Source organism: Mustelus asterias, unplaced genomic scaffold, assembly GCF_964213995.1.
Source record: "Mustelus asterias unplaced genomic scaffold, sMusAst1.hap1.1 HAP1_SCAFFOLD_1360, whole genome shotgun sequence".
NCBI classification, from domain to species: domain Eukaryota; kingdom Metazoa; phylum Chordata; class Chondrichthyes; order Carcharhiniformes; family Triakidae; genus Mustelus; species Mustelus asterias.
The window spans coordinates 67,232-95,226 of record NW_027591305.1 but is presented as its reverse complement, the minus strand read 5'-3'; the positions used below and the strand labels follow the sequence as shown (position 1 = coordinate 95,226).

Sequence of the window (27,995 nt, the reverse complement as noted above, 5' to 3'; positions counted from 1 at the left end):
ATGGAGGGTTGGAGAATGAGAGGAGCTTTCTCTATTATTTACTCACAGGATGTCGGTTTCATCGCTGGGCTGTGGAATCTTGCTGTGCGCTAAAAAGCTGCTGCGTTTCCTACATTAGAACAATGAATACACTTCAAAAGTGCTTCATTGGCTGTAAAGCAGTCTGGGATGGCCTAAGCATGTAAACGGCGCTATAGAAATACAAATCTTTCTTTCTAAACTCTGTTTCTGTTGTTCCATTGCTTATTGCAACGCTCCACAGTTGGACGTCGATGCAGAATGAACTTTTTCAAAACCAGAGGGCATAGGTTTAAGGTGAGAGGGGAGAGATACAAAAGGGTCCAGAGGGCAATTTTTTCACACAGAGGGTGGTGAGTGTCTGGAACAAGCTGCCAGAGGTAGTAGTGGGAGGTGGGTTCAATTTTGTCTTTTAAAAAGCGTTTAGACAGTTACATGGGTAAGATGGGGATAGCGGGAATTGGGACCAGCTTAGTGGTAAAAACTGGGCGGCACGGACAATTGGGCCGAAGGGCGTGTTTCCACGCTGTAAACCTCTCTGACTCTATGTTTCAGATATCCAGCCTCGCAGCAGCAAGAGGCCAGTTCGTACCCCCGCTTACCACAACCCACCAGCCATGCAGTGTGAAACAACTCAGCGATCCGAATTCGGACCCAAAACACTGAAGGACCAAGCAAAGCACAGCAGCCGAGTGAGTTACACTGGACTCTTCCCCCAATGTTACACTGAGGCTACTGCAGATCCAGGGGAAGGGTCAGGGTCAGGGGTCACAGGGCACTGGGGGAAGGGTCAGGGGTCACAGGGCAGTGGGTGAAGGGTCGGGGTCACAGGGCACCAGGGGAAGAGTAGGGGGTCACAGGGCACCAGGGGAAGAGTAGGGGGTCACAGGGCAGTAGGGGAAGGGTCGAGGTCACAGGGCACCGGGGGAAGGGTCAGGGGGTAGTCGGGGAAGGGTCAGGGTCACAGGGCACCAGGGGAAGGGTAGGGGGTCACAGGGCAGTAGGGGAAGGGTCGGGGGGGAGGGCAGTGGGGGAAGGGTCGGGGTCACAGGGCAGTGGGGGAAGGGTCGGGGGAGGCAGTGGGGGAAGGGTCAGGGTCACAGGGCAGTAGGGGAAGGGTAGGGGGTCACAGGGCAGTGGGGGAAGGGTGGGGGGTTGTTGTGCTGACGGAAAGGTTGAGGAAGGAAAATGGGGAGGTTAAAGTGAGGGTAAAGCAAAGCCCATTCCAAAGGTGTGGAAATGAACCCAAAATAAATGGGTCTTTTTCAGGTTGGCAGGATGTGAGAGAGGGAGAGAGAGACGGAGAGAGAGACGGAGAGAGAGACGGAGAGAGAGACGGAGAGAGCGACGGAGAGACAGAGAAGGAGAGGGAGAGGGAGACGGAGAGGGAGACGGAGAGGGAGACAGAGGGAGGGAGACAGAGGGAGGGAGACAGAGGGAGGGAGACAGAGGGAGGGAGACAGAGGGAGTGAGACAGAGGGAGTGAGACAGGGAGTGAGACAGAGAGTGAGAGAGAATGAGAGAGAGAATGAGAGTGAGAGAGAGTGAGAAAGTCTGAGAGTGAGAGAGAGACAGAGAGAGTGAGAGAGAGAGAGAGAGTGAGAGAGAGAGAGAGAGTGAGAGAGAGAGACAGAGACAGAGAGAGACAGAGAGAGAGAGTGAGAGAGAGTGAGAGAGAGACAGAGAGACAGAGAGAGAGACAGAGAGAGAGACAGAGAGAGAGACAGAGAGAGAGTGAGAGAGAGAGTGAGAGTGAGGGTGAGAGTGAGAGTGAGAGAGAGTGAGAGAGAGTGTGTGAGAGTGAGAGAGAGTGAGAGAGAGAGAGTGAGAGAAAGTGAGAGAGAGTGAGAGAGAGTGAGAGAGAGTGAGAGAGAGAGAGTGAGAGAAAGTGAGAGAGAGTGAGAGAGAGTGAGAGAGAGTGAGAGAGTGAGAGTGAGAGAGAGTGAGAGAGAGTGAGAGAGAGAGAGTGAGAGAGAGTGAGAGAGAGAGAGTGAGAGAGAGAGAGTGAGTGAGTGATGGGTAGATAGATAGAAAGAGTAAGATAGACTTAGCCCATCAATGAGAAACCAATATTAACCCTTGGATTGGACTGTTTGTCCGTCAGGAATCCTGTTGTGCTGCCTTGACTTGAATCTTTCCTGTGATAATCTTTCTTGTTCCTCATTCGCTGTTCATGTGAGTTATTTTGCAGAAGGAATATTATGGAGTCCCCCACAAAGCAGTTTCCATCAAGTCTGTCTGTAACAGCGCTATGAGCCTGAGAGAGGATCTAACAACAGCCCTGAAACGTCCAACTAGCAGCACACGCTCCAGTTACTCAAGTTCCAGCAGCAGCACCAAGAAAGGCTGCCTACCAGACACACCCAGGAGGCACAGGGAACCTCCAACCACTGCAGGTGCAGCTCACTAAATACTCCTTACATCTCTCTCCCCTCCTAAAGGGGTCTCATTCACCAGCTGACAGGGTCTCAGATTATTGTGTACACTCTGGTGTACCTCAGCCAGGAGTGTTCCTGGATCTGAATGTTGGGTGGTTATTGATGTGGTGGGAAACCAGTTCCGAGCCCAGTTCTGGGACAGGTACGGGATGGATGAAGTGGACAACACAAGGCAGGTGGTGTGAGGGCATTTCATAACTTGGGGCAAACTGCTCAGAGAGTTAAATATTTTATAGGTCAATAACAAGATGGATGAGGGAGTGTTTTTGGACATTTTAGACATCTCGAAGGTAAGATTCCACACAGGGCACATGGAATTAGGAGACAAGAGACTGCAGGTGATGGAACCCTACTCAGACAGGAGGGGGGTTAATTTAAACAGGGTTAATTTCTCCCCTCACCTCCCATCCACAAACAGAAAGGCGTTTATTTCCCCGTTTATAAGCAGTGGCCTATTGCCCAAACTTTCAGTTTTAACGTGTTCCAATTTTCTATCAAGAACCCCACAGAAACTCAAGAAAGGGCAAACTCAGAGGGTTAATTTATTTGCACACCCTCAAAATGTGAAAGGAGAATTGCATCGTTATCTCCACACTCAGACAATAAAGAAAGAGATAGAGAAAGGAAGATTTGTCGAGCTAAATGTCTCAACCATGAATAGGTGAAAGGAAGGTTGTGGGTCCTTTGTCCTAGCAGAGAAACAGACTCCTGTTGACCAGCCTGGGTTATGAAATGCAGATGGCCTCTGTATAGCTCACTTTGAATCTGGCCTGTGCAGTCCACAAGGGGTCATTAGTGGGTCCCCAAAGATAACGAATGATATGCCAGATTCCTTCATACTGCCAGGCAGCTTCTTTTGTTCTGGGGTTAGGAGGTACGGGGTATGGGGAGGGGTGCGCCTCGGAGTCACACGCAGACTTGGATTCAGCAATTTTAATCATTTTTGTTAATTTTTTAAAATTTTAGAATTTTAGGATCTTAAGTTTTACCAATTGAAATACTTAACATGACAAGATACAATTGTTAACTGCTAACCTACCTCTACTCGTTCCAATTTAAGCAATATTGCTTATAGACTTAAACTCCTCTTCAAAAATCAGTTAGTGACACACAGGCTTACTGCTTGTACTTGGGTTGCCAGTCCTCGAGCCTCCAGAACACGTCTGGAGAGAGAGAGAGAGAGATACCTCTTGCTTCTTTCAGAACTTGGCAGTAACTGCTTGCTTTTCCCTGTAAATCTAGCTCCTCCCCTTAAGCACATTACTCTGTCAATCAACCTAATCAAACCCTATTCTGAATCCACAGGAGAAAAATCAAACAAAAATGCACTAACTCTTTAGACAAACACACCATTAACTACAATTAGTCATTATCCTGCATTCTCAGTACGTGAGCTGCCTGGTGCAGACAAATTGGCACCATGTAAAACAGAGCTGAATTTTAAACATAGCCCTCACAAAAAAACATGATATGAATACATTTCTTAGAGGCACAGTATCATTACACGTATGTTTAACAAGTCTGGCATATCTCACAGTTCCATAGGCACCAAGGAAACCGAGACCATAAATACTCTAGAAAATAAGAACTCTAATGTTCTATTTCCATATTTCCAGGATCTCAGAGTTACCAGAACAAAATGCAGCAAAATACAAGACAGGCGGAAATAGCTGAAACATCATGCTCCAGGGTAGAGCGAGGAAAAGCCAAGCCAGACAACTTAAAGTTTGAAGGTATGGTGACTCAGTGTCACCAGGTGTTACAGGGAGGGGACAGTGCCACAGCTACTGGACCCTAGCGTCCTTCCATGAGTCAAGATCAGATTGCCCAATGTTTCCATGTCTTCCTACGTTAATATCTGTTGTGCTTCCTGCAGACATTGACTCTAACGATATAATTTTTAACATGAGATACATTAATCGAGATGCAGGGCAGAGATTAAACGCGATATTTCAGAATACACAGAATAGATACATTCCAACGAGAAAGGAAAATTCCAAAGGGAGAATCCACCCTCCGTGATTCGCTAGGAAAATGAAATAGCATCGGGCTTAAAGAGAAAGTTTATAATCGCAGAAAGATGGGTGGCAGATCAGAAGATTAGACGCAATATAAAGAACAGCAGAGAATGATAAAAAGATGAATAAAGAGGGGGAGTACAAGAGAAAGCTGGTTAGAAATACAAAAACAGATGGTGAGGGATTCTATAGATATTTAAATCAGTTAAGCAAGCTTTGGGCTTTTAGAAAGTGAGTCTGGGGAATTAATGGAAAATAAGGAGATGGCAGATGAATTGAACAGGTATTTTGCCTCAGTTTCACTATAGAGGATACAAGGAACATCCCAGAAATATCTGTAAATCAGGACATGGAATGAAGGGAGGAAGTGAGACTGAGCAGATTGTTGGAGCTGTGGCAGACACATTCCCGGATCCTGATGGACTTCATCCTAGGGTCATAAAGAAAATAGCCAGTGGGATAGTTGATGCAGTGGTTTTAACTTTCCAACATTCTCCAGATTTGGGGAAGGTTCCGTAACATTGAAAAATAGCAAATGTAACTCCTTTATTCCAAAAGGGAGGGAGACAGAAAGCGGGAAAGTACAGGCCAGTCAGCCTAACATCCGTCAGAGGGAAAGTGTTAGAATCATTATTAAAGATGTTTTGGCAGAGCACTTGGAAAAAAATCAAGGCAATCAGGCAGAGTCAACATGGTTTTGTGAGAGAGAAATCATGTTTAACCAATTTATTGGAGAAGGGATAAGGTTATTGCAGAAAATAACAGCTCATGGTGTCGGGGGTAACATATTGGCATGGATAGGAGATTGCCTCACTAACAGGAAACAGAGAGTAGGTGTAAATGGGTCTTCTTCAGGTTGGCTGGATGTGATGAGTGGTGTGCCACAGGGATCAGTGCTGGGACCTTCAACTGTTTACAGTTTATATAAATTGAAGGGATAGGTAGAATAGGTAGTAAAGGAAACTGTGAAGAGGAGGCTACAAGGAGTTGGTAATGTTTCTGTGCATTGTGTGAATGAATTTATTGACAATGTGTTCTGTTACTAAAGGTGTTCATGATTTGAATACCACTTACCAAGTCACGTTTCAACCTCTCTCCCTCGGGAAACAACATGGACCAGCCAAGAAAAGACCCAAGGCAAAGTCTGTACCCATGGAGACACTCAGCACCTATCGCAAAGACTATCCTTTGTATACACCCCAGTCCATGAGGCCAAGGACAGCGATACTGAGATGGGACAATCTGCATATTAACCGCAATCTGCCGTAAGAGTTACACATTGATACCTGTTAACCTTTCACTCACACAGCGCACAACACCCATCCTCACCAACATGATTGCAAAGTACTGGAGATGCTGGAAATCTGAAAAAATGCTGGAAAACCCTCTCCGGTCTGGAAAAAATGCTGGAAAACCCTCTCCGGTCTGGCAGTATCTGTAGAGGGGAGAATGTTTCATGTCTGTATAACTCTCACAAAAAGAATAACAGGGAGTGAAGAAGATATATACGGAGTAAAGCTCCCTCTACACTGTCCACATCAAACACTCCCAGGACAGGTACAGCACGGGGTTAGATACAGAGTAAAGGTCCCTCTACACTGTCCCCCATCAAACACTCCCAGGACAGGTACAGCACGGGGTTAGATACAGAGTAAAGGTCCCTCTACACTGTCCCCCATCAAACACTCCCAGGACAGGTACAGCACGGGGTTAGATACAGAGTAAAGGTCCCTCTACACTGTCCCCCATCAAACACTCCCAGGACAGGTACAGCACGGGGTTAGATACAGAGTAAAGCTCCCTCTACACTGTCCCCATCAAACACTCCCAGCACAGGTACAGCATGGGGTTAGATACAGAGTAAAGCTCCCTCTACACTGTCCCCATCAAACACTCCCAGGACAGGTACAGCACGGGGTTAGATACAGAGTAAAGCTCCCTCTACACTGTCCCCATCAAACACTCCCAGGACAGGTACAGCATGGGGTTAGATACAGAGTAAAGCTCCCTCTACACTGTCCCCATCAAACACTCCCAGGACAGGTACAGCACGGGGTTAGATACAGAGTAAAGCTCCCTCTACACTGTCCCCATCAAACACTCCCAGGACAGGTACAGCACGGGGTTAGATACAGAGTAAAGCTCCCTCTACACTGTCCCCATCAAACACTCCCAGGACAGGGAGAGCACAGATGAGGGTAATCACTCCAGATGCTGCCAGACCTGCTGAGTTTTTCCGGTATTCTCTGTTTTTATCCCAGTGCTCACTGCCTCTGGTCAGATATTCTTTGGCAAATTCCTGGGCTTTGTGTTGTTTTCCGGAAAGTTCTTGATGTAATGAGCAACAATCTGTTTTGCCTTTCCGCCATCCCCAAAAACATCACCTTCGGTTCCTGGCTGATCACTGCCATCCTCTCCAATGGGAATGTGCGTCTTGATCAGGTGTGACGCTCCCCTTGGTTGGATAGCTTGTTAACACTGACTACACAATCCAGGAGAGACTGTGGTGTCATGGTAACATCACTGAAATAGTAATGGTGAGGTCCAGGCTAATGCTCGGAAACTGTGATTCACCCCTAATCCCTTTCGCAACATGGCACCTGGTGAATTCAATTAATCAAAATTATCTGGAATATAAAAGCTCAGCTCAGTAACGATGAGCATCAAACTATCATCAGTTATTGTAAAAAACCATCTATTTAATCAATGTGCTTCAGGGGAGTGAATCTGCCGGTCTTACCCGGTCTGGCCCTCATCTTACTCCAGAGCCACAGCGATGTGACTCTGAAATGTCCGTGCGACATCCTCAGTTCCAGGGCAACTCGGGACGGGCAACAGAAGCTGCTCCTGTCAGCAATATCCACATTCCATAAATACATTTTAAAGACTCGTACTGAATTCCTGGGGATCTTGGCCAATTGAACCAAGCTGACCTCACTATTCCATCCTATTTTTTACAGCTAATTAAATCATTTGTAACATAGAACAGTACAGCACAGAACAGGCCCTTCGGCCCACGATGTTGTGCCGAGCTTTATCTGAAACCAAGATCAAGCTATCCCACTCCCTACCATCCTGGTGTGCTCCATGTGCCTATCCAATAACCGCTTAAATGTTCCTAAAGTGTCTGACTCCACTATCACTGCAGGCAGTCCATTCCTCACCCCGTTTGTAGTTTCTGATTGTAAAATGGTCCTCGGGTCTGGTCCTGAGCACCAATCCGTGCTCGGATCACTCCCGTCAGAATACACAAGTCAAAATCAATTCATGTGCAGAAGGACTTTCCCTCTACAAAACTCTGCTTCATCCCTCAACCATCGCAAACATCCACTCCCCTGCCCGCAGCGAGTTTCCACTGGAATGATGCACACTTCGGGCTGTCAGCAACACAAAGGCTACTTAAAGTTTAAAGCTTTAAAGCTTGAAGTTTATTTATTAGTCACAAGTACGCTTACATTAACACTGCAATGAAGTTACTATGAAAATCTCCGAGTCGCCACACTCCGGCACCTGTTCGGGTGCACTGAGGGAGAATTTAGCATGGCCAATGCACCTAACCTTACTAACAAGGAAAAAGAAAGATGCCTGCAGCCCCAGTCCCTACATGTCTTCAGACTGTCTTCTGCCTAAGAGAGAGCTTCACCCCCGGGTGATTACCCACTCTCGTCCCAATTAGACCCACAAGCCAGGTGACCCTCATCTGCTGTGTTGTCCTGAAAGGGACAATCACCACATCCTTCCCCCTTTAACTCCTTTATACAATCCTCAATAACCAAGCTATTCAGTCCCAAATCTAACTAAACATGTACGTAGAGATCAAGTGTTTGCTGAGTTTTTCTGTTTCTTGTACAGAGGTGTAATTTTGTAGTCTGAGATACTTCCACTGGATTGAGATTAACAGGAATTGCGAATAATGGGTACTCCGGATGGAATTTTACCGCCCCGCCCACCACAGGAATCGGAGCGGGCGTGGGGCAGACCAAGGAAATGTCCGTTGACCTCGAGCAGGATTTTACGGTTTTGGGACGAGTAGGGCTGGAGAATGCCGCCACCCTCTGCTACAGGCAGCTTGTTGCTTCTTGCTTCCAGAGACATCAGTTATATCAATAACAGGCCCAATTGGTGCTCCATTGAGAAAGAAAAGCTAAGAGATGGGCGTCATTGGTGACTAAAGATATCAAATTGAAAGGAAGGACGTACAGTGTAACAAAGATTAATGGCAGCCCAGAAAACTGGGAAAATTTTAGAATCAGTAAGATGGCTGAAAATAAGAGAATATGAGAGAAATTGTAAATATGAAAAGACATTAACAGGAAGAGAGTCGCTGGAGTTAGTCACTTAGGGGTGGGTGCAGGGAATTCAGAAACAAAGAAATGGCTGTAAGTTTGAACAAGTATTTTGTATCTATCTTCACTGTGGAAGATAGAGAAAGCATCCCAGCATGCCCTGGGCGGCACGGTGGCACAGGGCGGCACGGTGGCACAGGGCGGCACGGTGGCACAGGGCGGCACGGTGGCACAGGGCGGCACGGTGGCACAGGGCGGCACGGTAGCACAGGGCGGCACGGTAGCACAGGGCGGCACGGTGGCACAGGGCGGCACGGTGGCACAGGGCGGCACGGTAGCACAGGGCGGCACGGTGGCACAGGGCGGCACGGTGGCACAGGGCGGCACGGTAGCACAGGGCGGCACGGTGGCACAGGGCGGCACGGTAGCACAGTGGTTAGCACTGCTGCTTCACAGCTCCAGGGACCTGGGTTCGATTCCCGGCTTGGGTCACTGTCTGTGTGGAGTTTGCACATTCTCCCCGTGTCTGCGTGGGTTTCCTCCAGGTGCTCCGGTTTCCTCCCACAGTCCAAAGATGTGCGGGTTAGGTTGATTGGCCATGCTAAAAATTGCCCTTAGAGTCCTGAGATGCATAGGTTAGAGGGATTAGTGAGTAAATATGTAGGGATATGGGGGTAGGGCCTGGGTGGGATTGTGGTCGGTGCAGACTCGATGGGCCGAATGGCCTCTTTCTGTACTGTAGGGTTTCTATGATTTCTAATAGTGGAAAATCAAAAAGAACGAGGGAGAGGGGAACTTAAAACAATCACTAGAGGAAAAGGTACAAGGAAACCCAATGGGAAGAAGGTTGCCAAGTCGTTGATGGCCTTCATCTTGGGGTCTTATAGGAAGGGGCTGCAGAGTTAGCAAATTGATTGCTTATAAATTTTCTAAAATTCCAAAAATTCTGGAAAGTTCCCAGAGGATTGAAAAATGTAACATGACTATTCAGAAAGGTAGGCAGCAAAATGCGGGAAAGTAGTCTGACATCACAGTCATTGGGAAAACACTGGAATCTATTATTGAAGCAGTAACAGCAGGACGTTCAAAAATCCAAATGCAATCTGAGCGAGTCAATGTGATTTCGTGAAAAGGAACCTGTTCTTGACAAGTTTGGAGGATGTAACAAGCAGGGTAGATAAAGGTGAACCAGTAGATGAAATGTATTTAGATTTCCAAAAAGCATTTAATAAGGGCCACATAAAGATTAGTGCATAGGGTAAGAACTTTAGTGTTGGGGTGATATATCATCATGGATAGAGGATTGGCTGAATAACAGGAAACAGTCGAGATAAATGAGCCAATATCTGATTACAAACTGGAACTAGTGGAGAGTCGTAGGGACCAGTGCTGGGGTCTCAACACTTTATGGTCATTATTAATGACTTAGATGAAGGGACCAAGTGTATTATAGCCAAATTTGCTGATGATAAAAGGCAGGTTGGAAAGCAAGTTGTGTGGAGGATACAAAGAATCTGCAAAGGGAGATAGATAGAGTGAGTGGGCAAAAAAATGGCAGATGGAGTATAATGTGGGAAAATATGAGGTTGTGCACTTTGGAAGGATAGACAAGCGGAATTATATTTTAATGGAGATTGTAGAAGCTGCATGCAGAGGGATCTGGGTGTCCTGGGACACAAGTAACAAAAAGTCAGCATGCAGGAAATCAGCAAGACAAACAGAATGTTGGCCTTTATTAGGCAAAGGAGAGAAGTGGGAAGTCTTGCTACAACTGTATCAGACATTGGTGAAATCACACCTAGAGTACTGTGTACAATTTCTGTCTATTGGTAGAGATATACTTGCATGCGAAACAGTTCAGAGAAGATTCACCAGGATGATTCCTGGGATGAAGGAAAGGTTGGGCCGATGCACTCTGGAATTTAGAAGGGTGTTGAGGTGGAGCCTCCGACAGTAAGCAGTCACATGGTTTAGATTGTGAGTAAAGCTCCCGTAACACATCGTTCCGGTCTCTCCGCAGTGCGGAATTCAGCACAACTCAGAGAGATTCCTACATCGGCTGGGACACCACTCAATACCCTCGGCCAAGTCCGGCCACATTCAAGGACACGCTGTCAGAAAAAGAAGGGACCATCGACACCAACACAGTGACAAAGGTAAGTCCACTCAGAGTGTTCAGGGCCAGGTCAGGTGCAGACCAGACTGGGTAAGGACGTCCAGTTCCGTCCACTGCAGGACGCATTGAACCACAACACGAGTGATCGCTGCACCCCAATCTCTGGGACCTCTGTTCAAACACATCCCAGAACTGTGATGAGCTGTAACTTCTGGAGAAATTTCAGACAGATTATGTAGGAAGGGTCTGGATACTTGCTGCTCTCGCTGCCACCTTCACACACAAACCCAGCACCTGTATTCAAACACATCCTCCCCAGGGTGGATAAAGTCCAGTATTTTTCCTTTAATTCCTGTTACTTTTCAGATTGTTTAGAAATAGTGATTGCAGATTTTTGTTTTTCCCGACAGTCCCTGAATTCAGGAAAACACTGACATCCGGCTCAGATTCACTCTGAAAGCCCACGATGGGGAGAGATCATTCTATGAACCTCACTCTCATATTTCATGTACTTCCTCATCCTGACCCTTTATCACACTCACTGAACCCCAGCACATCCACAAAACCTGCACAAAATGCCAATATGTAACAGTCTCACTGCACACAGCAGCAATGATCTGTGCTCTCTCTCAATGTCAGCTGTTCCCAGCCTGTGACATTAAATCAGCTTGTTATCACCACTCCCAGCTATCGATCCAGCCCCAACCCTTTGACAGTTCATGGGTTGTAACTGACAATCCGTTTCCCTCTGCACAACAATGTTACGTTGGTGAATGCCGGATAACTTTCTGTACTTTATCTTCCTCTCAGCTTGCTTTCACCTTGACACCGTTCACTAAACCGCAGGAACTTAAGCGACCGCTAACAATGCAGAGTCCTTGTGGTGGCACATTTTCTGATGGAACAGTTTATAAAAACTCCTTCAGGTCCTGGGAGACAAAGACCAGGGTGCGCCATGGCGACCGTTACGATGGAGCCTACATACCTCTTCCAGTAAGCAGTCAGATAGTTTAGATAGCGAGTAAAGTTCCCTCTACTCTGTCCCCATCAAACACTCCCAGGACAGGTGCAGCACGGGGTTAGATACAGAGTAAAGCTGCCTCTACACTGTCCCCATCAAACACTCCCAGGATAGGTACAGCACGGGGTTAGATACAGAGTAAAGCTCCCTCTACACTGTCCCCATCAAACACTCCCAGGACAGGTACAGCATGGGGTTAGATACAGAGTAAATCTCCCTCTACACTGTCCCCATCAAACACTCCCAGGACAGGTACAGCACGGGGTTAGATACAGAGTAAAGCTCCCTCTACACTGTCCCCATCAAACGCTACCAGGACAGGTACAGCACGGGGTTAGATACAGAGTAAAGTTCCCTCTACACTGTCCCCATCAAACACTCCCCGGGCAGGTACAGCACGGGGTTAGATACAGAGTAAAGCTCCCTCTACACTGTCCCCATCAAACACTCCCAGGACAGGCACAGCACGGGGTTAGATACAGAGCAAGGCTCACTCTACACTGTCCACATCAAACACTCCCAGGACAGGTACAGCACGGGGTTAGATACAGAGTAAAGCTCCCTCTACACTGTCCCCATCAAACACTCCCAGGACAGGTACAGCACGGGGTTAGATACAGAGCAAGGCTCACTCTACACTGTCCACATCAAACACTCCCAGGACAGATACAGCACGGGGTTAGATACAGAGTAAAGCTCTCTCTACACTGTCCTCCATCAAACACTCCCAGGACAGGTACAGCACGGGGCTAGATACAGAGTAAAGCTCCCTCTCCACTGTCCCCATCAAACACTCCCAGGACAGGTACAGCACGGGGTTAGATACAGAGCAAGGCTCACTCTACACTGTCCACATCAAACACTCCCAGGACAGGTACAGCATGGGGTTAGATACAGAGTAAAGCTCCCTCTACACTGTCCCCATCAAGCGCTCCCAGGACAGGTACAGCACGGGGTTAGATACAGAGTAAAGTTCCCTCTACACTGTCCCCATCAAACACTCCCAGGACAGGTACAGCACGGGGTTAGATACAGAGTAAAGCTCCCTCTACACTGTCCCCCATCAAACACTCCCAGGACAGGTACAGCACGGGGTTAGATACAGAGTAAATCTCCCTCTACACTGTCCCCATCAAACACTCCCAGGACAGGTACAGCACGGGGTTAGATACAGAGTAAAGCTCCCTCTACACTGTCCCCATCAAACACTCCCAGGACAGGTACAGCACGGGGTTAGATACAGAGTAAAGCTCCCTCTACACTGTCCCCATCAAACACTCCCAGGACAGGTACAGCACGGGGTTAGATACAGAGTAAAGCTCTCTCTACACTGTCCCCATCAAACACTCCCAGGACAGGTACAGCACGGGGTTAGATACAGAGTAAAGCTCTCTCTACACTGTCCCCATCAAACACTCCCCGGGCAGGTACAGCATGGGGTTAGATACAGAGTAAAGCTCCCTCTACACTGTCCCCATCAAACACTCCCCGGGCAAGTACAGCGCGGGGTTAGATACAGAGTAAAGCTCCCTCTACACTGGACATTTTTACCTTGATTTCCGCATCTGGCAATGATTCCTTCCTCAGCAATGCTATTTTTACATCTTCCGCATGAGGAATTCCTTTGCATTTTGTTGTGACTGATTTGTGACCTATCATTGCCCTCTGTGTTACTGTCTGAAAATGATTTCTGTTTGGATATTCATTCTTGCAAAAACCCGGAAATTTGGTTGAATAATTTCATTCTGCAGTAAAAGGAAATGATGATAGTGGCATTACTGGCAAGAGCGGGATTTATTAAACCCTAGAATCTCTACAGTGACGAGGAGGCCATTCAGCCCATCGAGTTAGCAGTGACTCTTTGAAGAGCATCTTTCCCAGGCCCACTCTCCCTCGCTCTATACCTGTAACCCTGTGCAGTTTCCACAGCCAATCCCCTAACCTGTACATCTTTGGACTATGGGAGGAAACCGGAGCACCCGGAGGAAACCCACGCAGACATGGGGAGAATGTGCAAAGTCCACACAGTGACCCGAGGTCGGAATCGAACCCGGGTCCCTGGCGCTGTGAAGCAGCAGTGCTAACCACTGTGCCACCGTGCCACCCCACTGTGCCACCGTGCTGCCCCACTGTGCCACCGTGCCGCCCCCACTGTGCCACCGTGCCGCCCCACTGTGCCACCGTGCCGCCCCCACTGTGCCACCGTGCTGCCCCACTGTGCCACCGTGCCGCCCCACTGTGCCACCGTGCTGCCCCCACTGTGCTACCGTGCCGCCCCCACTGTGCCACCGTGCTGCCCCACTGTGCCACCGTGCCGCCCCACTGTGCCACCGTGCTGCCCCACTGTGCTACCGTGCCGCCCCACTGTGCTACCGTGCTGCCCCACTGTGCCACCGTGCCGCCCCACTGTGCCACCGTGCCGCCCCACTGTGCCACCGTGCTGCCCCCACTGTGCTACCGTGCCGCCCCACTGTGCTACCGTGCCGCCCCCACTGTGCCACCGTGCTGCCCCACTGTGCCACCGTGCCGCCCCACTGTGCCACCGTGCCGCCCCACTGTGCCACCGTGCCGCCCCACTGTGCCACCGTGCCGCCCCCACTGTGCCACCGTGCCGCCCCCACTGTGCCACCGTGCCGCCCCACTGTGCCACCGTGCCGCCCCCACTGTGCCACCGTGCTGCCCCACTGTGCCACCGTGCCGCCCCACTGTGCCACCGTGCCGCCCCACTGTGCCACCGTGCTGCCCCACTGTGCTACCGTGCTGCCCCACTGTGCTACCGTGCTGCCCCACTGTGCCACCGTGCCGCCCCCACTGTGCCACCGTGCTGCCCCACTGTGCCACCGTGCCGCCCCACTGTGCCACCGTGCCGCCCCACTGTGCCACCGTGCCGCCCCACTGTGCTACCGTGCTGCCCCCACTGTGCCACCGTGCCACCCCACTGTGCCACCGTGCCACCCCACTGTGCCACCGTGCCACCCCACTGTGCCACCGTGCCGCCCCACTGTGCCACCGTGCTGCCCCCACTGTACCACCGTGCCACCCCACTGTGCCACCGTGCTGCCCCACTGTGCCACCGTGCTGCCCCACTGTGCCACCGTGCCACCCCACTGTGCCACCGTGCCGCCCTGTTGTTCAGAATGCCCTTCAGGAGGTTGTGGCGAACCATGTTTGTGAATATAACTGAGTATCTTGCTGTGCCATTTCAGCGGGCAGTTAAGAGTCAATTAAATTGTGGGTCAGACGTCACACTGGGTCAGGGCAGCAGATTTCCTTCCCTAAAAGATATTAGTGAAATAGATAGTTTGTGACATGGACACCATTACTGATATCAGATTTTTAATTCCAGATTTAATGGATTAATTGGATTTAAAATTTCCATTTGTTACGGTGGCTTTGAACTCATGTCTGTAGATGATTAATCCTGCTCTCTGGATTACTAGTCTAGTTAACGTCAGTTAACTAGTTAACTAGGTTACCATACCCACTGAGGATACAGTGTCACTGCTTCTGTTAACAGGGAAAGATCGAAAATACAACCATCACCCAACAAGATTTCACCCCAAAAAATATCTGCATGCCAATGGAATTAGCCGGCCAGCCACAGAGAAGCCTCACCATTCAGAGGGAAGCACCCAGGTAACAAGGCAACACCTTCATCCTACCTGCTTCTGCACTGCTGCCTGCTCTTGTCTTCCCTCCATAGATGCATGTACTTAAGGGAGGTCGTGTTTGAATAACATTGAATTTTTTGAGTAACAAGGAGGATGACACTCGCACACTTGATGTAACCTCCATGGGTTTGAATAAGGCTTTGACAATGTCCCACAAAAACAAACAGGAGCAGGAGTAGGCCATTCGGCCCCTCAAGCCTGCTCCACCATCTAATAAGATCATGGCTGATCCAACATTCCTGATGTCCATTTCCCTGCCCCTTTCCCTTGATTTCCCTACTGATCAAAATTCTATCTATCTCAACCATAAATATACGCGATGGCTTTGCCTCCACAACTCTCGATGGCCAGGAGTTCCAATGATTTACAACCCTCTGAGAGAAGAAATTTCTCCTCATCTCAGTCTTACATTGCTGCGCTTTATTCTGAGACTGTGCCCTCTGTTCCAAGACTCACCCATGAGGGGAAACATCCTCTCAGCATTTACCCAGTCAAGCCCCTCAAGAATCCTGTATGTTTCAATGAGATCACCTCTCCTTCTTATGAATTCCAATAAGCAGAGTCCCAACCTGTTTAACAATTCCTCATCGCTCCATACCAGGGATCACCCCAGTGAATCTTCGCTGAACTGCTTACAATTAAATATCTTTCCTTAAATAAGAGACCAAAGCTTCCACACAGTGCTCCAGGTATTGGTCTCACCAGTACCTTGTACAGTTGCAGCAAGATTTTGCCACTCTTATACTCCAAACCCCTTGAAATAAGGGCCAACATTCCATTGGCCTTTCTGATTACCTGCTGCACCTGTGTGCTAGCTTTCTGTGTTTTGTGCAAGTCCTCCCAAGTCCCTTTGTGTTGCAGCTTTCTGCAGTTTTTCTCTATTTAAATAACACTCTGTTCTTTTGTTCTTCCTTCCAAAATGAACAACTTCACATTTTCCTCCCATTATACTCAATTTGCCAACTTTTTGCCCACTTACTTGACCCATTAAGACTTATCTGGAGAGACACATGAACAGACGGGGAATAGAGGGATACAAGTGGTTGGTCTCGATAGGGCAACGTGATTAGCGCAGGCTTGGAGGGCCGAATGGCCTGTTCGTGTGCTGTACTGTTCTTTGTTCTATTAATATCTCTTCATAAACTGTTTTTATCCCTCTCGCAACTTGCTTTTCCACCTATTTTTTTTATTGGCTGCAAATTTGGCTACAGTGCATTCGCTTCCTTCTTCCACATATATACTGTAAACAGTTGCGGTCCCAGCACTTATCCCTGTGGAACCCCACTGATTACAGGTCATCAACCTGAAAGAAAGCCCCTTATCCCCACTCGCTCTTTCCTGCCCATTGGCCAGTTCTCTATCCATGCCAATATTCTACCTCCATGGGCTCTTATGACTTAACCTTTTGTGAGGACCTTATCAAACGCCCTCTGGCGAAGTCCAACTACAACACACCTATTGGTTCCCCTCTATCCACCTCTGGTTGAGACTTCCTCGAAAAATTCTAATAACTTAATCAAGCACGATTTCCCTTTCATGAAGCCATGCTGACTCTGCTTGATTAGCTTATTACTTCCTTAATAGCTGATCCAACATTTTTCCAACAATGGATGTTAGGCTAATTGGCCTATAGTTACCTGCTTTTTGCTTCCCTCTCTTTTTGAATAGGGATGTCACATCAGTAGTTTTCCAAACCTCCGGTACTTCTCCAAAATCCAAGGATTTTAGGAAAATTACAACCAATGCGTCCACTGGCTGGAATTTTACTGGCCTATCTGCCACGGGAATCTAAGCGGGAGAGGGGTGGAGAATGGGAAGGTCCGTTGATCGCGAGCGGGATTTTACAGTTTCGGGACGAGTGATGCTGTCCACTATCTCTGCAGCTACTTCTTTTAAGACCCTCAGATGCAAGCCAGCAGGGCCAGGAGAATTATCTGTCTTTAGCCCCATTAGTTTGTCTAACGCTACTTCTCTAGTGATAGTGATGGTACTTAATTCCTACCTTGTATTCTTTAGTATTAATGGGATGTTCGAAGTATCTTTCCCCATAAAATCTGATGCAAAATATCTGTTTAACTCCTCTGCTATTTCCTTGTTCCCCATAACTATCTCCCCAGATTCACTTTCTAAGGGGCCTATGTTCACTTTGACCTCTCTCTTCCTTTTAATATATTTAAAGAAGCTCTTATTGTCAGTTTTTATATTCCTCACTAGTTTGCCCTAGTAGTTTATTTATCTAGTTCAGTCTGAAAATAGTCAAAGACTCCGTTTCCACTGCCTATTGAGGAAGAATTCCAAAGATAGGGGAGGCAATGGCCGAGTGGCATTATTGCTAGACTATTAATCCAGGAACTCAGCTAATGTTCTGGAGACCCGGGTTCGAATCCCGCCACGGCAGATGGTGGAATTTGAATTCAATTGTTAAAAAATCCGGAATTAAGAATCTACTGATGACCATGAAACCATTGTCGATTGTCGGAAAAACCCATCTGGGTCACTAATGTCCTTTAGGGAAGGAAATCTACCGTCCTTACCTGGTCTGGCCTACATGTGACTCCAGAGCCACAGCAATGTGGTTGACTCTCAACTGCCCTCAGGCAATTAAGGATGGGTAATAAATGCTGGCCCAGCCGGCGACGCCCATGTCCCACAAGTGAATTTAAAAAAAACTCAGGAAAAAATTCTCATCTCTTTCCGAAAGGGCCACCCCTTATTTTTAAACAGTGACCCCGAGTTCTGGGTTCTCCCACAAGAGGAAATGTTATTTCCACAGACAAATCAGAGTCGTCGAACAATAGACCCCTTGGAATCCAAGGAGAATTGGCAAGTTGGAACTAAATTTGACTCAGAAAGTAAAGGATAAAAGGGCGGATTATCTGTTTCCAGTGAGGTTCTGTAAGGCTCAGGTTTGGGTCCTTTGCTTTTTGTGGTGTATTTCAATGTAGCAGGGGAGGGGTGGGCGGGAAGGGGGGTGAGATGGGCAGCAGGGATGAGAGGGGTGGGGGGGGGGGGGGACCAGAAGGCAGCGGGGGTAGGGAGAGGAGCAGCAGCGGAGCGAGAGGGGCAGCAGCAGGGGTATGTGAGGGTGAGAGGGGCAGGAAAAGCAGAGGCCTGTAAATGTGTGTCACAGTAAGAAGTTTAACAACACCAGGTTAAAGTCCAACAGGTTTATTTGGTAGCAAAAGCCACACAAGCTTTCGGAGCGCTGCTCCTTCGTCGGGTGAGTGGGAATGAGGGATTTGCATTCTAATCAGTATTCTGTAACTTGATTTTGTGTCTCTGTGCCCTGTTTGAGAGCACATTTCCACTCCATCTGACGAAGGAGCAGCGCTCCGAAAGCTAATGGTATTTGCTACCAAATAAACCTGTTGGACTTTAGCCTGGTGTTGTTAAAACTCTTACAGTGAGACACAACTGCCAGGATATCAGCGTAAAGAGCCAGGTGGCGGTTACACCACCTTCTGGAAAGGCAAACCAGGAGAAGAATGTCGTCGCTACAGGGCTGGCTTCACCGTAAAAACAAATTAATCAAACTTCTCAACGAACCCACCGCGGGGTGAACGAACGCCTCATAACCCTTCGGCTCCCCCTGCCCCAGAGGCAGCACCTCACAACCATCAGTCCCTACACCCCAACCCGAGACCCAATGGACAAGGCAAAAGAGGCAGTCTACTCCAACCTCGACCAATCACTGCCTCGCATCCCAAAGGGAGACAGGCTGACTCTCCTCAGTAACTTCAATGCTCGAGTCACAAGGGACGCAGATCTTTGGGAAGGTCTGTTGCACCGGGAAGGCATGGGGAGGACAACAAATGCCAACGGGATCCTCCTCCAGACCGTGAGCTGGTCGGTACGAACAGTCGGTTCTGCCAGTGGGACAAGCAGGAGACCTCATGGCAACACCCCCACTCCAAACACCACCACCTAATAGACTCCATCATCATCCAGGCAAAGGGACTGCAAAGACCCACAACCCGTGCCACGCCCGGAATCGACGACTGCCGGACAGACCATCGACTAACCCACTTGCCCACATCCATCACCCTGACCCCAAACCGACAGAGGCAGAAAGAACTCTGCCGCAGCAGACTCAATGTCGCTGAACTTAAAGAGCCTGAGAAGAAAGAGCCACTCAGCCGGCAAACTTGACGATGACCAATGAGCCAGGGCTGCAGAGTGCCCACACACCGGCTCCACGAGCCAGGGCTGCAGAGTGCCCACACGTCGGCTCCACCTTCAAACCCACCACAGTCAGCAGCAGCGTGAAGACACTCAGCCTCTGGACCCGGGCACATCCAGACTGGTTCGACAAACGCCTGAACTGGCAGCTCCACCAGAACTCGAGTGAGAGGAAACAAGCCTCGAGGCAACTGAAGGCCGAGGTGCAACAAAGATCCCGTGACCTAGAGATCACATGGTGGGTGGAGAGAGCGCAGGAGACGCCGCAACTCCCTGACAACCACCGCGTGCGTGGCTTCTTCAGCGTAATTAAAACCATCGATGGTCCGAGTACCCAGGGACCCCCTCCCCCCCCACCCACCCCCCACAGAGCCAAAAACGGAGAGACGCCCAAAGACAGAGAGGCAATCAACACTCGCTGGAGAGTGAGGACCTCCTCAACCAAGACGTAGACTTTGACACAAGTACCCTCCACATCATCCCGCCACCATCTCAGCGCAATCCCAGCCCGCCGTGAGATCGAAACAGCCACCCATCAGCTGAAAGACATCAAGGCCTCCGGCCCAGATGGAACCCCAGCTGAAGGATTAAAATGCAGCAGAGAGGCAGTCTCGACAAGAATCCACAACCTCATCACCCTTGTCTGGAAGGAAGAGAGCATGCTGGGAGATCTCAGAGATGCCTTAGTTGTGGCCACCTTGAAAAGAGGGACAGGTCCAAATGCAGGAATTACAGAGGGATTTCCCTACTCTCCATCATGGAAAAGGTCATTCCCGGAATCCTCCTCAAACCACCTCCTCTGCGGATTCCACCCATTGAGAGGCACAATGGACATGACCTTCAGAGTGCGACACATCCAGTAAAAGTGCAGGGAGCAGCATCAACCTCTGTACACGGCCTTCCTCGATCTCACAAAGATCATCAATTTGGTCAACCATGAGGGATTGTGGAACATTATCCTCAAATTCAGCTACCCGCAGAAATTCATCACCATTCTCCTCCCGCTCCACAATGACATGCAAGCTGCGATCCTCACCAGCGCAATCCCCACAGACCCAGTACGAGTGCAAACTGGGGTCAAGCAGGGCTGCGTTATTGCACCAACGCTCTTCTCCATCTTCCTCGCAGCAACACTCCATCCCCAGCCCCCTGAAGTTCCCCGCTGGAGTGGAATTAACCTACTGGACAAGCAGGAAACTGGTTCAATCTCCAACGCCTCCAGGCCAGAACCAAAACCACTGCAACATCTGTCATGGAGCCGCAGTCTGCTGACGCGGCTGTGTATGCACGCACTCAGAGGCCGAGCTACTAACCATTGTCAACGCATTCACCGAGGCGTTTGAGAGAATGGGCGTCAAACGAAATATCCGGAAAACAAAGGTTCTCTACCACCCATTCCTGCCACACAAAACTGCACCCTGACCATCAGGATCCACACTGAACCCCTGGACAATGTGGATCATTTCCCAGACCTCAGGAACCTCCTCTCGGTGCGAGCAGACATCGATATGATGAAATCCAGCACCGACTCCAATGCGTCAATCCCGTCTTTGGACATCTGAGGAACAAAATGTTCAAAGCCCAAGACCTCAAATCCAGCACCAAGCTCAAGGTCGACAGAGCAGCTGGGGTCCCCGCCCTCCAATATGCATCAGAAACATGGACTGTGTACAGCAGACACCTCAAATCCCTGGAGGGATATCACCCTCATTGCCTCGCAAAATCCTGCAAATCCACTGGCAGGATAGGCGTACCAACGTAAGTGTCCTCTCCCAGCCAATGTCCCAGTATCAACGCACTGGTCATGTTCGCCAGCTACGATGGGCGGGCCACATTGTCCGTATGCCTGACACAGGACTCCCGAAACAAGTGCTCTACTCCGAGCCTCTGCAATGCCAAGCGATCGCTAGGAGGGCAGAGGGAACGCTACAAGAACACTCTGAAAGCTCCCTAAATCAATGCAACATCCCCATCGACATGTGGGAATCGCTTGCCTTAGCACACACAAACTGGAGAAGAGGCACCAATCCTCTCGAGTGTCACCGGCGGAGCACACGGAGACTCAGCGTAAACAGCGGAAAGAGAGCACAGAATCCAGAGCATCCACCCAACCATCTCATCAAACACCATCTGCCAAACCTGTGGCAGAGTCTGCGGCTCCAGGGTTGGACTATTCAGTCATCGCACAACCCACCTCCCAGGAGTCATCCTCGACCCTGAGGGACTGCCAAAGAGGAAGAAGATTTCAATGATTTAGATTTAAAAGTAGGGGCACGATTAAGGAGTTTGCAGACAATAAAAACTAACTGGCTGTGTGGCTGTTTGTGAGGGAGAAAGCTGGAAGCTGCAGGATGTTGTCAATGGGCAGTAAAGCGGCAAACGGAATCAATCCGGTGGGGTGGACGATAATGTATTTGGGAAGGACAAACATGACAAGGGAATGCGGTAAGTGCAGGATTCTGAGACACTTCAAGTGCATGTCCACAGATTCCTGAAGGTAATTGGATAGATGATAGAGAAAGAGGCATAGAATAAACACGCAGGGAAGTAACGCAGTATTGGATAAACCACTAGAGCACTGTCTACAATTCTGCTCACTGCATTATAAGAAAGATGTGATCACAAATCAGAGAGGGTATAGATTTGTGCGGATGTTGCCAGGAATTGGGTATGAGGAAAGATCGGATTGGCTGCAATTGTTTCCTTTGGAATAGAGGCGGCTAAAAGAGAGATTTGATTGGTGTATAAAGCACAGGCACAGATAGGTTCTGTTCAGAGAGTGCATAAACTGAATGTAATTAGCAGAAGGATTAGGGTCGAGCTTGTGGCAGTGTCCTCTCTCACAAAATAGCTACTGTGCACTAATACAATACACTGTTCCAGAAATCCTTTGCAATTACTGAGGTGTCATAAAGAGTGCCGAACTGGCTGATAAATACTAGTATAAGGGAATTAATACAAAAAAACTAATTACAGAAAACCATTAGAATCATAGAATCCCTACAGTACAGGAGGCCAATCGGCCCATCGAGCCTGCACCGACAACAATCCCACCCGATCCCCATAGCTCACATATTTACCCTGCTAATCCCCCCCGAAACTAGGGTCAATTTAGCATGGTCAATCAACCTAACCCGCACATCTTTGGACTATGGGATGAAACTGGAGCACCCGGAGGAAACCCACGCAGACACGGGGAGAACATGCAGACTCCACACAGACAGTGACCCAAGCTGGGAATTGAACCCAGATCCCTGGCGCTGTGAGGCAGCAGTGCTAACCACTGTGCTACCGTGCCGCCCCGGGTCCCTGGCGCTGTGAGGCAGCTGTGCTAACCACTGTGCTAACCACTGTGCTACCCTGCTGCCCCTTCAAAGATAGTTTACAGAAAAAAGCCATGGAATCCAGGACTTTACAAATCGCGGCGCCGAGTACAAAAGCAAGGAGACTGCACTGAATCATCATCACCACAGCTGGACTATCATTGGCCAATCGCGTGTCTCTTACTTTAGGAATCATGTTTGGGTTTTGAGAGTGTAGAGATTTACGGGAGTGGTACAAGGAATGAAGGACTTCATTTGTATGGAAAGATCTGGGAAGCTGGGATTGTTTTCCTCAGAATCGAGAAGGAGGTTTGACTGAAGTGTTCAAAATGCTGGATGGTTCTGATTGAATAAATGAGAAACTTTCTGCGGGTCGGAGGGTGTGTAAACACAGGACACAGGATTACTATAACTGGCATCAAACAGGGGGAAGATGGAAATTTTTACTGCTTATCAAGTTGTGATCACAGAATCCTACTGTAGGATTGGCCCATCGAGTCTGCACCGACCACAATCCCACCCAGGCCCCATCCCCATGACCCCATTCATTTACCCTAGCTGGACCCCCGGCACTAAGGGACAATCTAGCATGGCCAATCCACCTGACCCACACATCTTTGGACTGTGGGAGGAAACCGGAGCACCCAGAGGAAACCCACGCAGACACGGGGAGAATGTACAAACTCCACACAGACAGTGACCCGAGCCGGGAATCGAACCCAGGTCCCTGGTGCTGTGAGGCAGCAGTGCTAACCACTGTGCTACCGGACTACCTATGATGATCTGCCTGAGAGGCGGAAGCAGATTTAATAATAACTTTCAAAAAGTTAAATTTGCACGGCTGGAGGAACATAGAACATTACAGCGCAGTACAGGCCCTTCGGCCCTCGATGTTGCGCCGACCAGTGGTACCAATCTAAAGCCCCGCTAATCTACACTATTCCAATATCATCCATATGTTTATCCAATAACCACTTGAACGCTCTCAACGTTGACGAGTCCACCACTGCTGCAGGCAGGGCATTCCACGCCCTTACTACTCTCTGAGTAAAGAACCTACCTCTAACATCTGTCCTATATCTCTCACCCCTCAATTTAAAGCTATGTCCCCTCGTGCTAGCCAACACCATCCGAGGAAAAAGGCTCTCACTATCCACCCTATCTAATCCTCTGATCATCTTGTATGCCTCTATTAAGTCACCTCTTAACCTTCTTCTCTCTAACGGAAACAACCTCAAGCCCCTCAGCCTTTCCTCATACGATTTTCCCACCATACCAGGCAACATCCTGGTAAATCTCCTCTGCACCCTTTCCAACACTTCCACATCTTTCCTATAATACGGCGACCAGAACTGTACGCAATACTCCAAATGCGGCCACACCAGAGTTTTGTACAGTTGCAGCATGACCTCCTGGCTCCGAAACTCAATCCCTCTACCAATAAAAGCTAACACACCGTACGCCTTCTTAACAACCCTATCAACCTGGGTGCCAACTTTCAGGGATCTATGCACATGGACACCCAGATCCCTCTGTTCATCCACACTACCAAGTATCTTACCATTAGCCCAGTACTCTGTATTCCTGTTACTCCTTCCAAAGTGAATCACCTCACACTTTTCCGCATTAAACTCCATTTGCCACCTCTCAGCCCAGCTCTGCAGCTTATCTATGTCCCACTATAACCTGCCACTTCCCTCTGCACTGTCTACAACTCCACCGACTTTAGTGTCATCCGCAAATTTACTAATCCATCCTTCCACGCCCTCATCCAAGTCATTAATAAAAATGACAAACAGCAGTGGCCCTAAAACAGATCCTTGCGGTACACCACTAGTAACTCCCATATTTCCCATCAACCACCACCCTTTGTTTTCTTACAGCTAGCCAATTCCTGATCCAAACCACTAAATCACCCTCAATCCCATGTGTCCGTATTTTCTGCAAAAGCTTACCATGGGGAACCTTATCAAACGCTTTGCTGAAATCCATATACACCACATCAACCGCTTTACCCTCATCCACCTCTTTGGTCACCTTCTCAAAGAACTCAATAAGGTTTGTGAGGCGCGACCTACCCTTCACAAAACCGTGCTGACTATCCCTAATCAAATTATTCCCTTCTAGGTGATTATAAATCCTATCTCTTATAATCCTTTCCAAAACTTTGCCCACAACAGAAGTAAGGCTCACCCGTCTATAATTACCAGGGTTGTCCCTACTCCCCTTCTTGAACAAGGGGACAACATTTGCTATCCTCCAGTCTTCTGGCACTGTTCTTGTAGACAATGACGACACAAAGATCAAAGCCAAAGGCTCTGCAATCTCCTCTCTAGCCTCCCAGAGAATCCTATGATAAATCCCATCCGGCCCAGGGGACTTATCTATTTTTACCCTTTCCAGAATTGCTAACACCTCCTCCTTATGAACATCAATCCCATCCAGTCCAACAGCCTGCATCTCAGTACTCCCCTCAACAACACTGTCCCTCTCCAGTGTGAATACCGACGAAAAATATTCATTTAGTGCCTCTCCTATCTCTTCAGACTCCACGCACAACTTCCCACTCCTGTCCTTGACTGTCCCTAATCTTACCCTAGTCATTCTTTTACTCCTGACATACCTATAGAAAGCTTTTGGGTTTTCCTTGATCCTACCTGCCAAAGACTTCTCATGTCCCCTCCTGGCTCTTCTTAACTCTTTCTTTCGGTCCTTCCTGGCTAACTTGTAACTCTCAAGCGCCCTAACTGAGCCTTCACATCTCATCTTAACATAAGTCTCCTTCTTCCTCTTCACAAGAGATTCAACCTCCTTAGTAAACCACAGTTCCCTCACACGTCTGCTTCCTCCCTGCCTGACAGGTACATATTTATCAAGGACGCGTAGTAGCTGTTCCTTGAACAAGCTCCACATTACAATTGTGCCCATCCCCTGCAGTTTCCTTCCCCAACCTATGCCAGCTAAATCTCGCCTAATCGCATCATAATTTCCTTTGCCCCAGCTATAACTCTTGCCCTTTGGTATATACCTATCCTTTTCCATTGCTAAAGTAAACGTAATCGAATTGTGGTCACTGTCACCAAAGTGCTCACCTACCTCCAAATCTAACACCTGGCCTGGTTCATTACCCAGTACCAAATCCAATGTGGCCTCGCCTCTTGTTGGTCTATCTACATACTGCGTCAGGAAGCCTTCCTGCACACACTGGACAAAAACCGACCCCTCTAAAGTACTCGAACTATAGCTTTTCCAGTCAATATTTGTAAAGTTAAAGTCCCCCAGTACAACTACCCTGTTACTTTCGCTCCTATCCAGAATCATCTTTGCAATCTTTTCCTCTACATCTCTGGAACTTTTCGGAGGTCTATAAAAAACTCCCAACAGGGTGACCTCTCCTTTCCTGTTTCTAACCTCAGCCCAAACTACCTCAGTAGACGAGTCCTCATCAAATGTCCTTTCTGCCACCGTAATACTGTCCTTGACTAACAATGCCACACCTCCCCCTCTTTTACCACTTTCCCTGCACTTACTGAAACATCTAAACCCCGGAACCTGCAACAACCATTCCTGTCCCTGCTCTATCCATGTCTCCGAGATGGCCACAACATCGAAATCCCAGGTACCAACCCATGCTGCAAGCTCACCCACCTTATTCCGGATGCTCCTGGCATTGAAGTAGACACACTTCAAACCGCCTTCCTGCCTGCCAGTACACTCCTGCGACTCTGAAACCGCATCCATGACCTCACTACTCTCAACCTCCTGTACACTGGAGCTACAATTCAGGTACCCACCCCCCTGCTGAATTAGTTTAAACCCTCCCGAAGAGCATTAGCAAATTTCCCCCCCAAGATATTGGTACCCCCCCTCTGGTTCAAGTGCAGACCATCCTGTTTGTAGAGGTCCCACCTACCCCAGAAAGAGCCCCAATTGTCCAGGTATCTGAATCCCTCCCTCCTGCACCATCCCTGTAACCACGTGTTCAACTGCTCTCTCTCCCTATTTCTCTCCTCACTATCACGTGGCACGGGTAACAAACCAGAGGTAACAACTTTGTTTGTTCTAGCCCTAAGCTTCCACCCTAACTCCCTGAATTTCTGCCTTACATCCCCATCCCTTTTCCTACCTATGTCTTGAGTACCTATGTGAACCACAACTTGGGGCTGGTCCCCCTCCCCCTTAAGGATTTCGAAAACACGATCCGAGACATCGTGGACTCTGGCTCCTGGGAGACAACACACCAACCGCGAGTCTCTCTCGTTCCCACAGAATCTCCTATCTGTCCCTTTAACTATGGAGTCCCCAATGACTAATCAGGTAGGGAGTGGATTGAAAGCTTTAAGTGTTGCCACCTGTATGACAGGCTGAATGGTTTTCTGCGGTTATTCTATGATGCATCTATTTTGTGTCTTACGAAAATGCCTGTAAACTCCTGAACAATGAATCTCTTCCACTTTCCCAGTGCACCCCGCCTCCCCATGTGCAAATTGCAAGCCTACCTACTTCACCAGCGTCTGAAGGGCATGAAGATTCGCTCGAGACCTGCGTCCGTTGCCACACAATGATACCACAACCAGAGTCACCATGATGCAGCAATGTCAAGCACCAAAGCAGCTTTCAGTCCATCCAGGCCTATTCAAAAAAATAAATAAAAAGAGCTATATGCCTCAGGTCATCACCACTGGCTCAGCATCCTGTAACTCCTCCTCCTATAAATACAGAACATTCACTGACAGACTTCAGTAGGAGGTAGGAACAGGTAAAAAGTGCTGGCATTTTCAGGGAGGTTATTTCTTGCTGGGGTTTATTTATTCGGGACTTCCACCTTGTGGATGTTTGGTTGACTCTGCATTGCTTGCTCTGACACAGATCAGGGCAGATTAACCAATATCGGCGCTTTGGAATTTTCCTTATCCATTTGCATG

At 48.7% G+C, this 27,995-nt stretch overlaps 1 protein-coding gene across 1 annotated transcript; it reads left to right on the top strand.

Annotated features, from left to right (window-relative positions):
• Positions 1–27,747, top strand: LOC144488186 (uncharacterized). The gene is made up of 7 exons (XM_078206214.1): positions 1–7; positions 574–710; positions 2,210–2,414; positions 5,595–5,739; positions 10,781–10,916; positions 15,415–15,533; positions 27,533–27,747. Exons 1-7 carry the CDS (start codon positions 1–3, stop codon positions 27,633–27,635), a joined length of 852 nt encoding a protein of 283 aa, XP_078062340.1. The 3' UTR covers positions 27,636–27,747.
• Positions 27,748–27,995: the final 248 nt, after the last annotated feature.

Coding starts and splice junctions, on each gene's coding strand:
- LOC144488186 (XM_078206214.1), top strand. Junction 5,740..10,780: donor CATATTAACCGCAATCTGCC/GTAAGAGTTACA, acceptor GTCTCTCCGCAG/TGCGGAATTCAGCACAACTC. Junction 10,917..15,414: donor ACACCAACACAGTGACAAAG/GTAAGTCCACTC, acceptor TTCTGTTAACAG/GGAAAGATCGAAAATACAAC.